The 17,290-nt window shown below is 45.0% G+C and overlaps 1 protein-coding gene across 1 annotated transcript; it reads right to left on the bottom strand.

The window, feature by feature from the left end:
• Positions 1 to 350: 350 nt before the first annotated feature.
• On the bottom strand, positions 351 to 16,498 carry LOC135903811 (uncharacterized). The gene is made up of 4 exons (XM_065434229.2): positions 16,089 to 16,498; positions 11,303 to 11,596; positions 2,016 to 2,172; positions 351 to 1,003 (listed from the first exon to the last, which is right to left on the bottom strand). Exons 1-4 carry the CDS (start codon positions 16,455 to 16,457, stop codon positions 825 to 827), a joined length of 999 nt encoding a protein of 332 aa, XP_065290301.1. The 5' UTR covers positions 16,458 to 16,498; the 3' UTR covers positions 351 to 824.
• Positions 16,499 to 17,290: the final 792 nt, after the last annotated feature.

The following is a 17,290-nucleotide window of genomic DNA, read 5'->3' as shown; positions in this document are numbered from 1 at the left end:
GTCTATGAGAAATTGTAGGAAGCTCTTACGTATGTATGATCGTAGTACCAAACGCGCCCATTTGTACTCACTATTGAGATACTCAGCTGTGCATTATGGTATTGTGTATTGAATGCCTTGCCATGCGATAGGTTGTTAATAAAAACAGTGAATAAGCCGCATTCTTCCGCCTGCTTATGCCCGTTTACCAGGGGGGCATATCAGCTGAGCTAGCCGTGCCATACCTGCGACGGTTGCTGTGGATCGCCTCTGCACGTCACACACGCGCTGCCTTTCGCCATCTCCCATCAGCGTGGCAGTCGCGCAACACTTCGTTCCGTTTACAACGGGCCGCACGAGACGTGTCGTTCGTGCCAGTGAATATACATTGCTAAGTTAAAACACTAGAGATTAGCCTAACTGGCTTTATGGATCATCGTAATTGGCGGTGGCGTTCTTTTTCTTCTTCTTCTTGTTGCACTAACAACACATGGTCGGTAGGTGATAAGCAGCCTATTGAAGTCGTATCATAGATTCAGGATGACTACCCCTTCCCCAGGCAAACTATTTATTTTTCCACCAATTCTTCAGAATGTGCATTTACACACCTGCATGTAGCAACTCCAATATACCACCTCCAATACCCAATATACCCACCACCTATACCCACCTCCAATACACCCAGTAACTGTCTTCGATTGTAGCGGTATAAAAAATAACATCGCTACACCAACTGGCCTGAGCTTCTAAACTTCTGAAGTTAATTTGAACTCTCGGTCTTGTTAGCAGCGGTGGAGGTTGCGGACGCCGAACAGAAGGCTTCTGGCAGGTCTAACTGGCTGTTCTTAACTTGACAACACTGGTTTACGGGCATGAATGACGCATCTAAGTTGGTGCGTTATGCCCGTAGTCGAGAAGTTCACGATGCTGTTTTGGAGAGCCAAGTTTCTGACAAAGTCTTCCACTTCAGCCTGGTCTTCCTTTTTCATGTGCCGATATATCGGTATATGGGCACACAGAGCACCTGCAGAGAGTTGAAGTTTCTTGTTTTATTTCCCTGGGTGCATAAACGAGGGGTAATGCAGTTTCTCTAGGATTGCAGGAACTAGCTAAAAGGCGACATGTTAACTAACCAATATACTCACTGGAAGCATAGCGCGGAAAGGACGATCGACAAAGACGAGACAGGACAAGCGCTTGTCCTGTCTAGTCTTTGTTGATCGTCCTTTCCGCGCTATGCTTCTGGTGTAACTATGTATTGCCAACCAGCGCAAGCCCATACTCTTCTCAATATACTCATTATTTTGTTACGAGAAAAAGCATTCGAAAAGCATCTCTTTTGCAGCCACAGCAGCCACTGTAATGAAGAAAGAATGCCAGAAAGGGTTGGTCGGTTGTGTTTCTAAAAAAAAATAATGCAACAAGAGACCTCACTACAATAAAAACCTGTCGTTATGTAGTGAACCACACACACAAAAAGGAAACACTCAGTTTGGAGAGAGAGAGAGAGAGAGAGAGAGAAGAGAAGAAGGAAAGGCAGGAACGTTAACCAGACAGAGTTTAGTTTGCTACCCTAAACGTGGGGAGGGGAATGGTGAGTGAAAGAGAGAGAGAGAAAACTTAGATGTGGGATTTCTATAGTAGGACACTCGTCTGTTGCCTTCAGGTAGTGAAAAAGCGCTCGAACTGCTTTCTGGGCTAATGAACTGTGAGGCCAGGTTCCCAAGATCTTCGCTTCCGTAAATGGCCTGTCATCCAGTCTATTCAAGGCACCCTGGAGAGCCTCACGTTGATTATCGAAGCGAGAACAGTGGCACAGAAGATGACTGATGGTCTCTTCACACTTGCACTTAGCGCACATTGGTGAATCCGCCATTCCAATACGATAAACTCAGTCAGTTTGGAGAAAGACAGACAACACACGGCCTGCTGGGACTAACTGCGTTGGCTTGCCGAAAAGTATGCCCTGTATGTGTTCTGTCTCATCCACTGATTTCATGCTCGGAAGTATTTCGAGGGAAGCCTGTGATACGTACGCACTTCTAGGTCAATTTCGGGACTCCCAACCTGCAGAGGCACAACTTCACATGACAGGGCCACCAGGCTTGTTGATGCGACTAGCCCTTCGAGCTTTGAAACTATGGTGTCAACGTCGTAAAGCTCCCAGGACTCCGGGAGAGCAGATTTGAGAACCTGTCATTGAAAGCAAAATTTGGTATAATATTATTAATCACATGAATGGTTAATTTTTATTAAGGTTCGGCATGTGGCATGATGCTTATATGCATACAGTATAAGGATCGTGTAGCACACAATTTCAAAGGGAGCGTTTCGTTGTGCCTGATATCGTGTACGCAGTGATTCTTGTTGGTTATGGCACTGTTGCGAAGCCTGCGAGCGGAAGAATGCAGAAGAGTTTTGGTTATAACGCTGAACAAGTCTATATTCAGCAGCTGGCATCCGGTCCTGTCAGCAGAAGAAAGTAGCTAGGACTGTCTACGTCTGGTAGAGTGTTAGTCCGATTCAAAATATAGCCGACAGCCGGCATAAGGGCCACCATGGCCCGCACCATCCTGAGTACTTCGCGTTACGAAAGTGACAAGGAAAGGAGTGGAGTCACCGTGAAATAAGACTTCGTGTGCCTTGATTCAGGTGAGGTTTTAAGGGTACAAAGCAGGATTAAGGAGGAAGCGGGATAAAGAAAGGACCAAGAACAAGAGGAACGTGTGCCTAGTGATCCGAAGCAACGTGGTCGGCTTGTGCAGCGTGTTTCTGAAACCACTGTAAATTGACCTCTATTTACTTCTGATTGTATGTGCGAAGCTCAATATAAACCACCTAAATATTGGTTGATAACGTAGCTGTGATTTCTGAATTGGCTACACACTTGAACTCGTTGAACATACAACAAAATATATTAGACAGTCGTCCGTACAAGTTTGCTGACTTATACGTCAAACGGTGTCTATGAACTTGCATGGAAGACTATTCCTCGTCCATCGTATAAGTGTATCGGCGATGATATATCACCAAAAATACGAGTGGGGTCAAATCATGAAGACAAGTCCTTACAAGTAAACTGAGTAAAATATTGTCCAATGGCATTTTTAGCTTCCTTTAATCCAATGCACTAAGGTATCAGAAAATTAGTTTACGACGGCATCTTCTTGGGCATTATAATGTTTGCGGTGGCCTCTTCTGCGGCCCATAAGGAATATCCTAGAAAGGAACGTATGCCGTATTCTAGAACGTGTTCTCCCTTCAAACAAATAATGGGAATGGCATAGCCGCACATCATTCCTTTTATTTTTTTGTGTGAAAGATGTGGAAGTTAGGTGCTCTCGTGGTACTCTTGATTTCACTAAAGTGTAGGTATGTTTATTCCAGCGGTTCATCGTCATAAAAATTACCGAAGGACGAGAAGCACGGTGTCTTGCCTATTCGGTAACTACCGCAGTGCAACACGTGATGGAGTCGACGAAAAGTTTCAAGTGAGCATCCGTCTGTGAATACAGGATGAAGTCCACACAAAAGATGCTATCGTGCTTTAGTTGTTATCGAAGTTATACAAGATATCTTCCTTTTTATCCTTAACATAAAAGTAAAGTTGTACTTCGGGTGTTTAATGTAGCGTTTCTCCCATTTACTTCCGTTTGTCCAGCAGTTCAAGAAGGATAGAAAGGCGTTAATTCGTGACCTACAAAATATGAGTATTTCACACGCATGTTTTCAAGACCCTCAAGGACACAGAGTAATCAGAAAAATAGTTTGTCGATTGTTTGGGTCCCTCAGAGAAGGAAATGATGAACATTAAACTCTAAAAACTAGAAACGGTATCGCCGGAGTGAAGCGGCCGATTTACTCTTCAAAGCGTTATTTTACTCTCTCAAAATGTCGAATGGAGTGAAATGCATTATCTCCATCACCAAGGACAGAGTGAAATGTGCTTTTCACTCCTCCCTTCAGAGAGAGAGAGAGTAGAATGCCCGTTCTACTTTTGCATTAATAGAGAACAAAACGTAGCTCCATCTTCTGCTTCAACTGTAGGAGGCTGGCCCCGAACATGGCGATGTATCAGTCACGCACGCTGAGCAAAGACCACGCCGTTTTACTTCTACGAGAACAGGCAGCCACAGTTCAAAGGAACGCGTAGCGAGTGCTCTACATTTTCACTCGGAGTTACTCCACCACCCGTGCGCTCAATGTCGTGGAACAACACAGCAGCGGAGAAATGTGATCAGTCCAGCGAGCAGCAACGAAAGCCATCCAAGGGAGATCGTGTGTCAGCCATGTCGCGTCGCCGCGAAAACACCACAGTCGTTTGTCATTCGTTGGATATAACAACAAATCATCCACGGTAAGTGAATTCTAACTTAGGTGTACATTCTGCGTACATGGCATGCTATCGCCAGGAAGTCGTCGTGGCGCTTAGCCGACGCGATTGACAACGGACTAGGCATTGCGCGCTGTCTCTCAATGTCAAGAGAAAAAAGCCAGTCGTCGCGATAATTGCATGTGATTTTATCACTTGCCGCTATCCGTAAGAGCTTTGAAAATCGCAAATGCTGCCAGAACCATAGTATGTTCAATAAGACGCGAGGCGAGAGGACGCTTAAAATGGTTTGTTCACCAGCTTATGATTCCGAGCCTATGCGGACCGTGCTTAGTGTGCGTTTCGTGTGTTTGGTTTTATTCAGTTTGGCAGTCTACTGTGTACGGAATGCTGTACAAATAAGGAGTCACATAATAGAAGGCGTCATTTTGCTGGCGGCATACTTTCGTTATAAAGAAGCCGCGGACTTCGTGGTGTCTCGACCATGGGTAATCTGCGACCACTGAAGTTACGTGCAGCACCAGTGATAGTTAGCAACTTTGCCACAGGCATTCAGCTGCATGCTGTAAGGGGTCAGTTGGGCGCGTTATCTTGAACTTACTGAAAACGCATGAGGAATTTATGTTTTATGCTGAATAACGTATAAACCCCCACACTCTAAAAACAGTTGCACCCTTTGGGGTGTATATTTGCCACATAATAATAATCGTCATCTGTCTTGTCCGCATTTCCTTTAACGCGGCGAGCCCGGTACGTTGCAGTAACGAACGGCATGCGCGTTATCAGCATGACGGAATTCCGGACAGGAAAGTAACGACCGCAGCGTTTTCAAGAATGGAAATGCGGGCAAGGCATATGACAATTATTGCTCTGAGGCAAATATACACTCTAAAGGGTGTAAAGTTTTCTTACATTCTTAAAACGGTTGCAGCCTTTGGGGTGTATGTTTGTCCCACAACGATAATCATCATCTGCCTAGCTGGCGTTTCCTTTCTTGAAAACTCGGCTGGTAACACGCATGCCGTTCGTTACTGGAAAGTACCGGGCTCGCCACGTTTTTGCTCATGTATTGCAATGGTGTGATTATATGTCTGATTTTATGTCTCCTGTTCCCGTTTTCGAGCACGGTGCGAATCTGACAGGGTGCTTATGTCTACGAACTCGGTGAATTGTCAAGCAGCGAGTTATGCATCGGCATCGAATATAATGGCTGCTGTGTGTAATTACAATTGCAGGGGCGCTTTGCATAGGCTTATTGTTTTGGACATGCCTCTGCATTTGCTAATATGAGTTTGCGTTTCAATGTTATGTCATATGAACAGCTAAATCACCTTTCCGCTGGGGCTTACAAGCGTAATGTGTGCATCTGATACTGCATGGCAGATGACAATGTATTTACCGCTTTAATATTTTTAGTAGAGAAATAAAGTATCAAAATAAAATATTGCTTTAATTCTGCGTTGCCATTCGCCTGCCGTACATAAAAGGAGTTGGTCTAATAAACTAATAACTGCGGTCTAACTGCAACTTTTACATGCCTTCACGAATGTGAAATGCTAGATTTCATACTGCACCAGCAGTCGAGTCTGTCAAAACAAACCCCATTGCGCACCTCATAAATGAAAATAAGTTCATGCCTTTAAGTAAACTTAGATGCAGGCCACAGTGAACTTTCTTGTTATTATGGAAATGTGGGTAAGCTGGCCATAACAAGCCTTGTTGCCCTTTATTATAGGCACGTTCAGTCATATCCATTGAACTGGAGGACCATATTTTCATCCCTACTGAGCATCATGTTTGCAGATATGATCCTCGAAATAAGGCTTGAGCAGTGGCACAACCAGAGATGGTGCGGGAAGCACACTGGGCACATGCTTATGATGTGTGACAAGTGGTGTTTGCGACACATCAGACTAATGACAGACCTATGACATCTGACAATGACCAATATTATATTGATTAGTAGGAGTATTTTAACATTGGTGTCGAACGAGGATGAACAGTCCGTTATTTCTTTTTTGTTTAAATCTAAGAGTTGTAGTTAGTTTAGCAGTTGAGTGTTGCGGTCATTTACATGTTTCGCATGCATTTCAGGGGGAAGACTAGGAGGTAAGACTTTCGTTTAGTGCCATGACCTTGACTGTCTTGACGTTTATTTACACCATGTACTCGTGTTGACTTTTGCACACGATATTTTTCAGGAACCCGCTTTATATAACGCAAGAAGGCAGCTGCAAGGACACAAGGATGTCAAAGAGCCAGCCCAGCGTGACTTCACGTAGTGCAGAGGAGCTCACGGCAAAGAATCGAAACACATTGCCATGCAACTTGGACAAGAAAAGTAGAATGCGGGTATCTTGGGCGTACCATTTGTCTGAATGTCAACAAAATAAAAATACAGTATGTCACACCAAGATGAAAATTCTCACGTGCTCTAGGCAGTCATCCTAACATGGTATATTTATGTGATTATTTATGTATATCAGGTATGCCTCCCATCGACAAAATTGTAAAGAAGCTAGAGAATGATGCGCTTGAAGTACTACAGGCAGATAAAGAAGGTGGTTTTGTTGTTCTGCCTAAAAACCTGATGAACCAAAGATCCAAGAAAGCTATTATGAAAAATTTTAAAGATGTTCCTTTTGACCCGAAAAAGCAAAAGAAGGCCACCCTGAAGCTACTCAAAGACTTGCACCTAGACTCGTTACGGCGGCTTGTGAACAAAACGGAGACGGAGTTGCGTGATGTTTTCTTCACTTGCAAAACCCACAAGCCTGAATACCCTTTTAGAGTTATTGTGTCCGAGAAGACGTCATGGCAATGTCATGTAGGAAACTTTCTGCAAGGCCATCTCAAGAAGTTGCAGATAAATGACCCTTTCCTGGTAAGAAGCTCTGAAGAAGTTATCTTGGCGTTAAATGAATACCAGGGGACTGCACTAAGCGCATTTTCAGTAGAGGTAGAGAACTTATATAATTCTGGGCCGCAAGATGGCTTGATGTGCGCTATGCGTGATTGGATAGAAGATTTCGGCGAAGTCAATTTTCATAATTCTGTAGGTGTCAACAGCGACAATTTTATAACGCTTTTAGACTTTTATCTTCATTCAACTGCTATTAATTATGATGGCCAATTCTACATCCAACGCACTGGCATCAGTATAGGATCAGCCATAGCCCCCGTTTTATGTGACATTTTTCTTATCCTCGGTTGACAATGTAATTTCTGCTAAGTTGGTGGACATGCCTGTAATGCGAGTGTTTAGATATGTTGACGATTACTTAATTGTTATGAAGAAAGATACCGGTATTCATTTTCATGACGCGGTCAAAGAAAATTTGGGCTTGTTCATCAACTCATCGGGAGGACTTAAATTCCCGTATGAATTGCCAATTAACCGTATTCAGTTTCTAGATATTAAGCTCTGTTTTTCTTTGGACGAGCATGTATGCTCGGGATATCATCCCAGATCTAAGAAAACCTCGTTGCGCTACGACAGCGCACATTCTAAATTGATTAAGAGAGGCATAGCTACAACGTGCATTAAGGCAGCACTTAGTAAGTCGTGTGAGCATGAGCGCGATCAAAGTTTTTTAAATCAGATAGCGCGATTACAGAATGCAGGCTTTCCGAGTTCTGTGATCACTTCAGTATGCGAAGCAATTTCGCAGAAAGAGAAAAAATGTTCCGAAACTTCCCAAAAAGAAAAGAAAGACAAAAGCCAAGCGCACGTGGTGCCATACTTGCACAAGTTGTCACACAACCTTAAGAAAGTTTCTAATAGACATATTATTATTTTGGTTTTCAGTGCCCCTTGTAAGCTGTCCTCAATATGTAATCGCATGAACAAGCGCGAAAGGCACTTGTGCACCACAAATCATAAATTTGTTTCACTGAGTGCAGACGCAACGTTATATATCAGATACCGCTAAGCTGTGGAAAATCGTATATAGGTCAAACGGGACAATGCTTCAAATAAAGAGCTCGTCAGCACAGCAGTAACCTAAAGAATGGCTATGGAAGTCATTTAGCTGCACACTGTAACAAGTGTCACTGCATCCCCATATATGAAAATACAAAATTCATAGGGAAAGGAAAAGGTAAGAGGGAAAGAGAAATATCGGCTTTTCACATTAGAAATGGAGATAAATGTGTAAGCACCCCCTCTTTTGCTTGGTCGGGAAAAGAAATAACATTTTTGGATGAAAGATTATAATGTTGCTGATTTCCAGATGTTTTTGCGACTGGTGTGCGCATGCCTATGCTGAAAAAGATATAAATGGCCGGTGAATTTGAAATAAAGTTCCAGTTGAAGTCAGCGCTTGTCTGTGGTATTCGTTTCCTTGTGTCCTCATCTTTTTCGCGCTGTTTAACTTCAGTTGTTAGTAGCTTACATTTCACAGCATGTGGATGCAAGTGTGCAAATAGAAATGAATGCGATTCTGTATTGTAAATGCTTACACGAAGCAGGCAGATTTCCATGTCTAACTTTTTATCTATTTTTTACACTTATTTTAGAATTATCGCTTCCTTTTAGGTTTCAGAAAGGGGAAGCATTGGAGGAAGAGTATCCCATGTTTAAGAAGTCATTATCATTTACGTATATGCTCACGAAACCAGTTCATTAGAACTGGTTGTGCCTCCCAAAGCGAAAGCAAGGAGGAATTAAGGCTTTTAACTATGTACACCGTGGTGCACACCTTACGTCTTAGAAGCCAGAGAGTCACTTGGAATTGGAAAGTATTTTAAACATATTAAATTGTGGTTTCTTCAATCTACTTGCCAATGAAGTATGCTAGTAGAGGTAGGGATGCGTTCAATGCAAAGAACTTAGAGCATCTGAGTAGAACACTTGTTCATCAATAGGCGGATGTCAGCAGATAGTGCTAAGCAAAAGCCCCTTAGTTTCATGGCTTCTGTAGACAGTTCTTCTGGTCTTACGATAGAGTGCACAGTGAGGTGATATATTAATCTTCCTAGACACACACGTACTTGTTTTGAGACGCCCATTCTGTAAGTGCGATAATTTTTCTTACTTTAGCGCGTCTTAACTACTTCAGTAGGAAAAAAGCTTTGGTTTCAGGTAGTTGGTTCATTGTGCAAGTATATGCATAGTCGCATGCAAAATTCACGTGCGTGGAAGGCATATAGGAAACAGGATGGTGCCATTCTCAGTTTGTTTTGCTCCTTTGTTTGTCTTTTTCGTGCACTTCCCTGCCCGTACTTATGCTTATGTCACCTTTGATGCATCATATTCATCACATCTGATTTTTGGTTCACATCTGAAACCATGCTATACTTCAGTTAGATTGCATATTCAGCGAGTCGCAATAATTAATCGTGTAATTATGCAAGCTGTTCCTCAGAAGTATAGCATTCTTACCGTAATGGGAATGAAAAGCTACCATAAATGACAAGAAATTTGATGGGCGAGATGGTAATGCCAATTCTTCTTGCAGTTTTATATTCATTTGCCACACGCTAGATAATATTGTAAATTTAATTTTATTCATTTGTGAGAAAGTGTAACGGATTAATTCCAACAGTACCAGGAAAGTACTTTCGTGAGGAGGCCAACCGAATAGGAAATATAATACGCCACTGTACCGGTTTGAGACCGGGCAGGATATTGCTGCAGAACCACGACAAGACTCACTTAGAAACAATGGGATGCAGCCCATACTTGAATAACTTTATGTAAAATATAAACAAAGCGAGCTAGACCTGCAGCTTTACATGAGAATATACAACACATTTCTAAATGCACTGTACTCTCAGGCAGGAACATTCATATGCTGTACAGGAAGTTGTCAAATGAGCTGCAGCCTTAAAATATGACACGCAAAAAAAGTTTCTTGCACAATTTATCAACATTACCAGCCACACGCATAGGAGCTCATCTGGTAACCTCTGTCACGTAAGTGAACGCCTTTTGTGCCAGAAATGCGTTTGCTGGCCAGTAATGTGGCGTATATTTTACTTCGATCACAGTGTCAATATTTTGAGTTTGCAAATGTTTGTTCTATGTTCAACTTTGAATTATATACTTTATTTTTGAAAAGGAGAAGCCAATTGAAATAAAGGATATTCATACACTGTAATACTGATGAAACTTTAGAGAATACACCTATGTTTTATTACAAGATGTGTTCTAAATTTCATGGGCATCATTGTAATCTGATTTTATGTGTTTGTCAGTAGGTTTCTATATTATTATTCAGTTTGTCTTGTGACTGATTAATAAAGATTTTGACCTTTTGACAGAGAAAATGTTTCATGTGAATAACTCAGCGACTACAGATTACATCCGATTCACCAAGCATAAGTGTAGAAGCAGCTTATCAAGGAATAAAATATTCCCCACGTGTAAGTATTGCGAATCCCTTCAAGCGTGACCATGGATCTACATCGTCCTTTCACACTATTGGAAAGAGTACTAGCACTTTGTTCTGAAGGAGTACAGGCACTCTGTTTGGGGGAGTTGAAACACTCGGCTTGGTGAAGCAGAAGTACTCGGTTTGGAGGAGTAGAAGCACTCGGACTGGAGGAGTACTATTACCCCTGGGGAAAGAATTAGCACTATTTGGAAGAGTACTAGCACTCCTTGTGGGGAGAGTATTCGCGCTCTGCGGATGAGTACTAGCACTCTCTTGTACTGGAGTAACAAACTCTGTCAGGAGGAGTTGCCCTACTCTGTCTCAAAGAGGGTCCATCTACTCTCGAAAAGAGAGTGAAATATGGGAAAAGCAGATACTCCCTCAAAGAGAGTGCCCGGCACTCTCTTTGTTTTTAGAGTGTTGGTGTAGCACGACTGTACACTAACAACGTGAAAGATGCTAATGCGGGCCAGCTGCATGCCAAGGTCGCCGGGCATGCTGCGACACCTGCCATCGCCACCAGCACGACCACCAAAGTTTGCCCCACCCGCCAGTTCAGCTATCGCTTTACCATGTAATCTCTACCGCCCCAGCCTGTAGGCCCGTCACTCACGTGTTCGTGCCTTTTCCACTTGCCGGACGCAATCATGGCACTTAACACCTGTTGCACAGACACGCGCTGGTTGAACACCACCAAGCACTCTCCCCCGGGGGCCGTGAGATGCTCCAGGTTCCGAAGGGCGGCCGCCTTGTCGCGGATCCAGTGCAGCATTAGGAAGCAGCATACGCGCTCGAAGAGGCCTTCGCTCGCGACAAACGCGGACACGGCTTTGTTGTTTGCAATGTCGAGAAGGCGGTACGCAATCTTCGGATGTGCATGGTTTCTTGCGGCATGATCCAGCATGGCCTGCGAGAAAGCAACAGTCGGCAAAGATTATCAGCTGTGTTGAATTGATCTATCGATGAACTAATTGAGTGACCTAATTATTGATGAAAATATACCATACTAATTGTTTGCTCTAGAAACCTACTGCGGATTTCTATCCATCAATGAATCAAGTCATTGACTGCTCAGACATTCGTCACTCAGAAGATCAATCATTCAATTGATCAGCCTTGATCGATTATTTCAATTAATTTTTCGATATTTTGAAAAGTCCAATATTATTTCAGTCAATCCATCAATTATTTAATTTATAAGATAGTCATACTGGAATCGTATTACAAACGCATTGAGGATCCGGATCGCCATTGTACGAGGCTGCATTATATCGATCACGTGCGTCATGAGTGATAAGCTTAACGCGCAGGTGGAAAAAAAAGCTTCTCGGAAGAATAGCCGGTAACGCTGGTCTGGAGCTAAGGTATAGTAGTTGTTACTCAAGAAGCATATTTGGTCACGCGATTTTTAAGTTGCAACGTCAGCACGTTTTCAAACGAGCACATTGCGAAAAAAGTCCCTACTACCATGCTTTCCTCATCAGCCATATCATTTACATAGTCGCGGCCCTCAATTGGACGAAAACGGAAATGGAGAAATTAGGCACGCCTATGCGCAAAAGCATCAAAAGTGTCATCGGCGTGCCAATCACGGCAATCAGAGAAACTCATTACATTGGGAGTACACAACTTCGGAAGTAATAGAAGCACAAAGATTAGCACAAATTATTAGATTACCAAACTCCAACGCAGGCAGAAGACTGCTGGATGCGGCAGGCCTCCGTCCTGGCTTCACTCAGGGAAATACCACGCAACTTGATATTCAAACAAGGAACTCCTTTATTGTAGACCCTTTTCCAAGAAGTGTCCACCTCCAACACAATAAAGGTTGAAGGTAGGCGAGGGCTAGAACTTTCCTAAAGGACATATCCGGAAAATAGACCTTTGTTGACGCGGCGCAACACGCCAGTGCCAACAAGTTCTCCGTAGCCATAGTCAATGACAGGGGAGAACTCCTCTCGGCAGCTTCGCTGAAGACCTCCTCGGTCGATATGGCGGGACAGGCTGCTATAGCTCTCGCACTACTTGACTCAAAACGCACTACGGTGTACACGGACTCCCGAGCAGCCGTTAGAGCGTTCGCATCGGGATCGATAGCCAAAGAAGCAGCCAGGATTTTGAACGGAAAACACCCTTCTGACATTGTTCACAACATAGTCTGGTTCTCAGCTCACATGGGCAAGACGTATTACCGGGTCACCTGAACCCCAATGAGATAGCCCACGACGGTGTGCGAGGTTTCGTATGCCGCGACGGGGTGGTGTCTCGGTTGAGTTCGGGAGAGCTCGTCCACAGTGATCTACTAGTTACTTTTTACGAAATCACGTCTGATTACCGAGGGAATAGGCAGAGTTTTCCTTTCCCCCATCATAAGCTCAACAGGCCACAAGTTACCATGCTCCGCATGCTCCAGACGGGGTCCTATACCCCTCTAGGGGCTTTCTGAATATGCTCCAAGCAGACATTGATCTACTCTGCCCAGATTGTGGCACTGAATTTAGCTCATTAAATCCCATGCTCTGGCAGTGCCCTGTATTACAGGATTTCAACCGAGAAGAAGACTGGACGAAGGCCATCACAGACCCGAAACAAGACATCCAGCTCCTGGCTGTCAGAGGGCTCGTGAACAAGCGGAGAGGCATGGCCTCTCTGTTCCGACATAGGACTAGCCAACGGCTGGGTAGGAACCTGCAGGTCCCCACTTAGCTCCTCAGGGCCCCAATAAAGTCGTTTACTACTACTACTACGACATATTGCACTTACTGCTTATAAGAAGTTCTACAGATAGAAATACCCTTACGTAATTTACAGGCATCTTGCAGTGCGAGTATAGCGCCAGCACTCGGAAGGACAAACTTCTCTGTCATCCTATTGTACTGATAACGTTTATTCTGCAGCGGCCTAGTTAACGCGACCGCGTTAAGGGTCCCGTGTCGCTAAGAATCCGGCGTCGGCGTCGGTGGAGATGCCTGTGAGCGAGAAAATTTCGCCGAGGACAGCAATACTTTCTAATGCGAAATGTCAGCTGAGCTCTATACGTGTTTTCGTTTCGCAATATATTGAGGCAAAGAATTTGAGAGAGACACGTAGCAGAGTCGGCGATCGTCGAAAATCTGATCTGCGGGTCAAGCGCGTCACCTCTTATACATGACTTGTCGAAGGCTCTAGTGTAATCACTCGTGCCGCTTCGCTTCCATAAAGTACTAAACAATTCGCGTCGCGCATACAATCAGATTACAGAACAGTCGCAAACCACGACAACCGAAACAAGCACGAACGAGACCAAACCAAGCAAAACAAGCACGAGCGAGCGCTGACCCGAGCAGACGATAGTACCAAACTAGCGGTCCGGCTGAGACCAGATACGAATGCGTTTCGAGCGGTCTGGCGGGTTTCCCGCGCGCACGTCACTGGAGGGGCCGCTCGCATTGGTCTTCGCCATTCGCGGCTCGCATCTTTCATTTCCTGCTCCGCGTTGACTTTGCCATCTTTCCCTGTTCTCGTTCGCTCAGTTATGCCGCCGACACCGCTGCTGCCGACGCTTTCCGCAGGAACGGGCACTTAAGAGCTCCGCTCTAAAGATGCCGTATATATATGACACGCCTTGCTGAACGACATGCAGTATATGCGGGTTATATCGCCACACCATTCTATCACTAAAGTTTTTCATACCTTGTCTTACATTCTTGACAAATGAGCAGAACGAGAACAAAGTGCAAGCAGGAACAAACGTTCCGACAAGTGGACTTGTCGTTTTCAAGGCGACATATGCTTTCCTCTGCACAGTGTATACAGGTAGGGTTCTCCTAAAGGGGAGAGGAGGTAAGCCGGGTGGGCGAGCAACTACCGAGGGTGTGTAAGCGGCAAGAGTGTGCTCTTCAACGTCGGTAGAGCATTTCTTGAATGTTATTCCTCGGAATTTTGAGAAGGACAGCCCGCAAACAAATGGCATGAAACAAAACACCGAGAGCGCATGTCTTCTCAGACTTAAGTATTAAACGTGCGAAACAATAACAAAAACCTGAACATTATGCAATTTTCTTCGCGCGGCTGTGGACACCCTCGGTGTTCGCCCCACGCAAGAGGCCGCATTTCTACCAAAAAGCTTCCCTTCAGGCCAGCGTTTGCCGGTCAACATTATACGGTTACATATGTGGCGCGAAGCGTGACAAGCAGTCAGGGATGTTTGAATGCTACCGGTCTTCCCTCTTAAAGGCAAAGGATAAGCGTCCTCCAAGCTATATTTTTGTTCTTTTTTTAATCATAATATTTTGCATCGGTTGGGACGTATCTTGCCCCCAAAGAATACTCCCCATTTATCATGCGTTCCATTCCTTCATTTGACGCTGCCCGCCCAGCACTTCGAGCTCACGAACGGCATGCGTGTTATCAGCGTGGCTTTGAACCCTTGGCAATAAAGAAGCGAGCGCAGAGTTTCAAGAAACTGAACACAAGCAAGAGACATGACGATAATTCTTTGGAGACAAGATGCACACCAAAGTGTGTTAAATACTTTTCGAGTGCACGTTCTATTCAGCAAAGAACAAAAAATGGCTGTGGCTTAGCTAAGGTTAAGCCCACGATGCGAAGCATACTAGCCTTTATTTTAGTTGTTGAACCACTGTTTAGCCTGGTGAACTGCTGTTGCTGGGCTATATTTGGTTCGGCTAGACGAAGAAACAACTCATGCGTTACTCTGCTTCGCCTTCAAGAGTGGAACGCGACAGCGTTCCCGTCTACCCGCCAAGGGGCGTAAGACAATGGGCTACGGCGCAGCGACAACGCGCCCCGCATTGAACGCGGTGAGCGTCGAGCAACGCAGCGTTCGGAGCGGCAACGAAATGTGCGCCTGAGCAAGCGACGCACGCCTGAGCCTTAGAAACAGCTCGTTTCTAAGGCAACACCGCATTCACTAGAGGCAGGCGCCTTTGTACCGCTTTGAAGCATCGTACTCGTGGCTCAGTGGTAGCGTCTCCGTCTCACACTCCGGAGACCCTGGTTCGATTCCCACCCAGCCCATCTTGCAAGAGTTGAGCCAAAGCCACCTAGAAAATCAGTCTCTGTAGCACGCCGCAACCTTCGCTTCTCATTCCAACGAGCAGCTCTGTCTCCCGGGGGCATCTCACCTCGTGAGTGTCTAGCAGAGGCAAGCGCAGCTGCTTATATACCGCCGCGACCGACGGCGCGAGTTGGAGCCCCGTCTCTCCTCTGTCGTGACGTCACGGTGTCACGTGGTATTGAAGGCGACACCGCCGCGCCTGAGGAGCTGGGTTGAGCTCTCGTAATATGCTTCGCATAAAAATTTAAATGCAACGCGGTCGCATGCAGTATCACCACCTAGCCCAGCTTAATACCTTGCCCGCGGCGATTAACTTGCAAGCGACAGCTGTACACTTTACCTGTGAGAAATCGACCGCCACCAGTCTTCGCAAGGACGAAGGAGCGTGCGGGAGCAAATAGTTCTTGGTGAAATTTCCTGGACCACAGCCGACATCCAACCACTGGCGATCCGCACGCTGGGCACCGTTCTCGACCGCAAAGAAAGAATCCTCGTATCGCTCCAGAAACACCTTCATGGCCTCGCGGTTGTGGTGCATGAAAGAGTCGTAGCAGGCTGACACTTCCTCGGCGTCGAACACCATCTCCTCGGACTGCCGCTTGTCTTCCGCAGACCCCGACATTTTTACCGGTCGTCGCTTCAGTTCTGCGTAAGTGCCACGTTGGCAGCACGTACATTTTTTCATGTGACTCAGTGTTAGAACGAGCATGGAAGCCCGTTGAATCAGCTGAACTTGACAAAAACATCACAAAGCAGGCATATACACACATCACTGAAAACAGGTGGTGTGAGTGCTTGCGTTACTGGAATAACCATTCTCTAGCCTATATATCTACGTAACATAGGAGATTGCTTTCCCTTTCATTTCTTTTTTCCTTGTTCTGCTGAGTTTAGGGCTTACCAACCCACTCAACAGAATAATTTAAGCGAGCCGGTGACACCACTCCGAAGCGGACCAGCTGTTGCTCTTTCTGTTGTCCAGCAAAATTTAAAAAAAATGGAAAAGAAAGAAAAGAATTCCCAGTTCCGTCTGAAAGGCGAAGCAGCGATTGCGATAGCAAATGAGTAGGTAGCTGTACCAAGTAACGATAGTAGTTTTATCGGCCGTATAACCTTCTAAGCATTCGCTTGCTAAATATATTAACAATAATAGAATCCTTAAGCGCTACTCAACGAAGACGTAGAAAGAAACAGACACACGGAAACAGCGCTGTATTTGTGCGTCTGCTTCTTTCTATGTCCAGGTTCAGTCGCGCTTACACAGCCAATCATAGATTCAAAGCAACTAGCCCGTCGACGTGTTTTCACTAAATTAACCAGCACGGTGTCAAGCGCACATAGATAAACATGAAGACACATCGCTCGATGACAGCGTAAAGTGTCTGTGAAGATGCTGGAGTTAGAAACCCTGGCAGCAGCCACCAGCCAATTGACCTCCGTACATCTGTCGCTTTAACGCATACGAAACTACCGGAACTACGCGCTCTCTGCAAACATTGCAGATCGCTTTGAAGATGAGGCCCGCGCGGGCGCGCACTTTGG

The sequence above is a fragment of the Dermacentor albipictus genome, chromosome 4 (assembly GCF_038994185.2).
Source record: "Dermacentor albipictus isolate Rhodes 1998 colony chromosome 4, USDA_Dalb.pri_finalv2, whole genome shotgun sequence".
Taxonomy (NCBI): Eukaryota; Metazoa; Arthropoda; class Arachnida; order Ixodida; family Ixodidae; genus Dermacentor; species Dermacentor albipictus.
Note: the sequence above shows the minus strand (reverse complement) of the source record. Positions and strands in the feature narration are given on the sequence as shown.

Bases quoted from the DNA above. Each gene is read 5' to 3' on its own strand.
- LOC135903811 (XM_065434229.2), bottom strand. From the start codon at position 16,457: ATGCTCGTTCTAACACTGAGTCACATGAAAAAATGTACGTGCTGCCAA. The intron at 11,597-16,088 runs GTAAAGTGTACA...GCTTTCTCGCAG, and splicing joins TGGCGGTCGATTTCTCACAG to GCCATGCTGGATCATGCCGC. The intron at 1,004-2,015 runs GTACGTATCACA...AACTCTCTGCAG, and splicing joins CGAAATTGACCTAGAAGTGC to GTGCTCTGTGTGCCCATATA.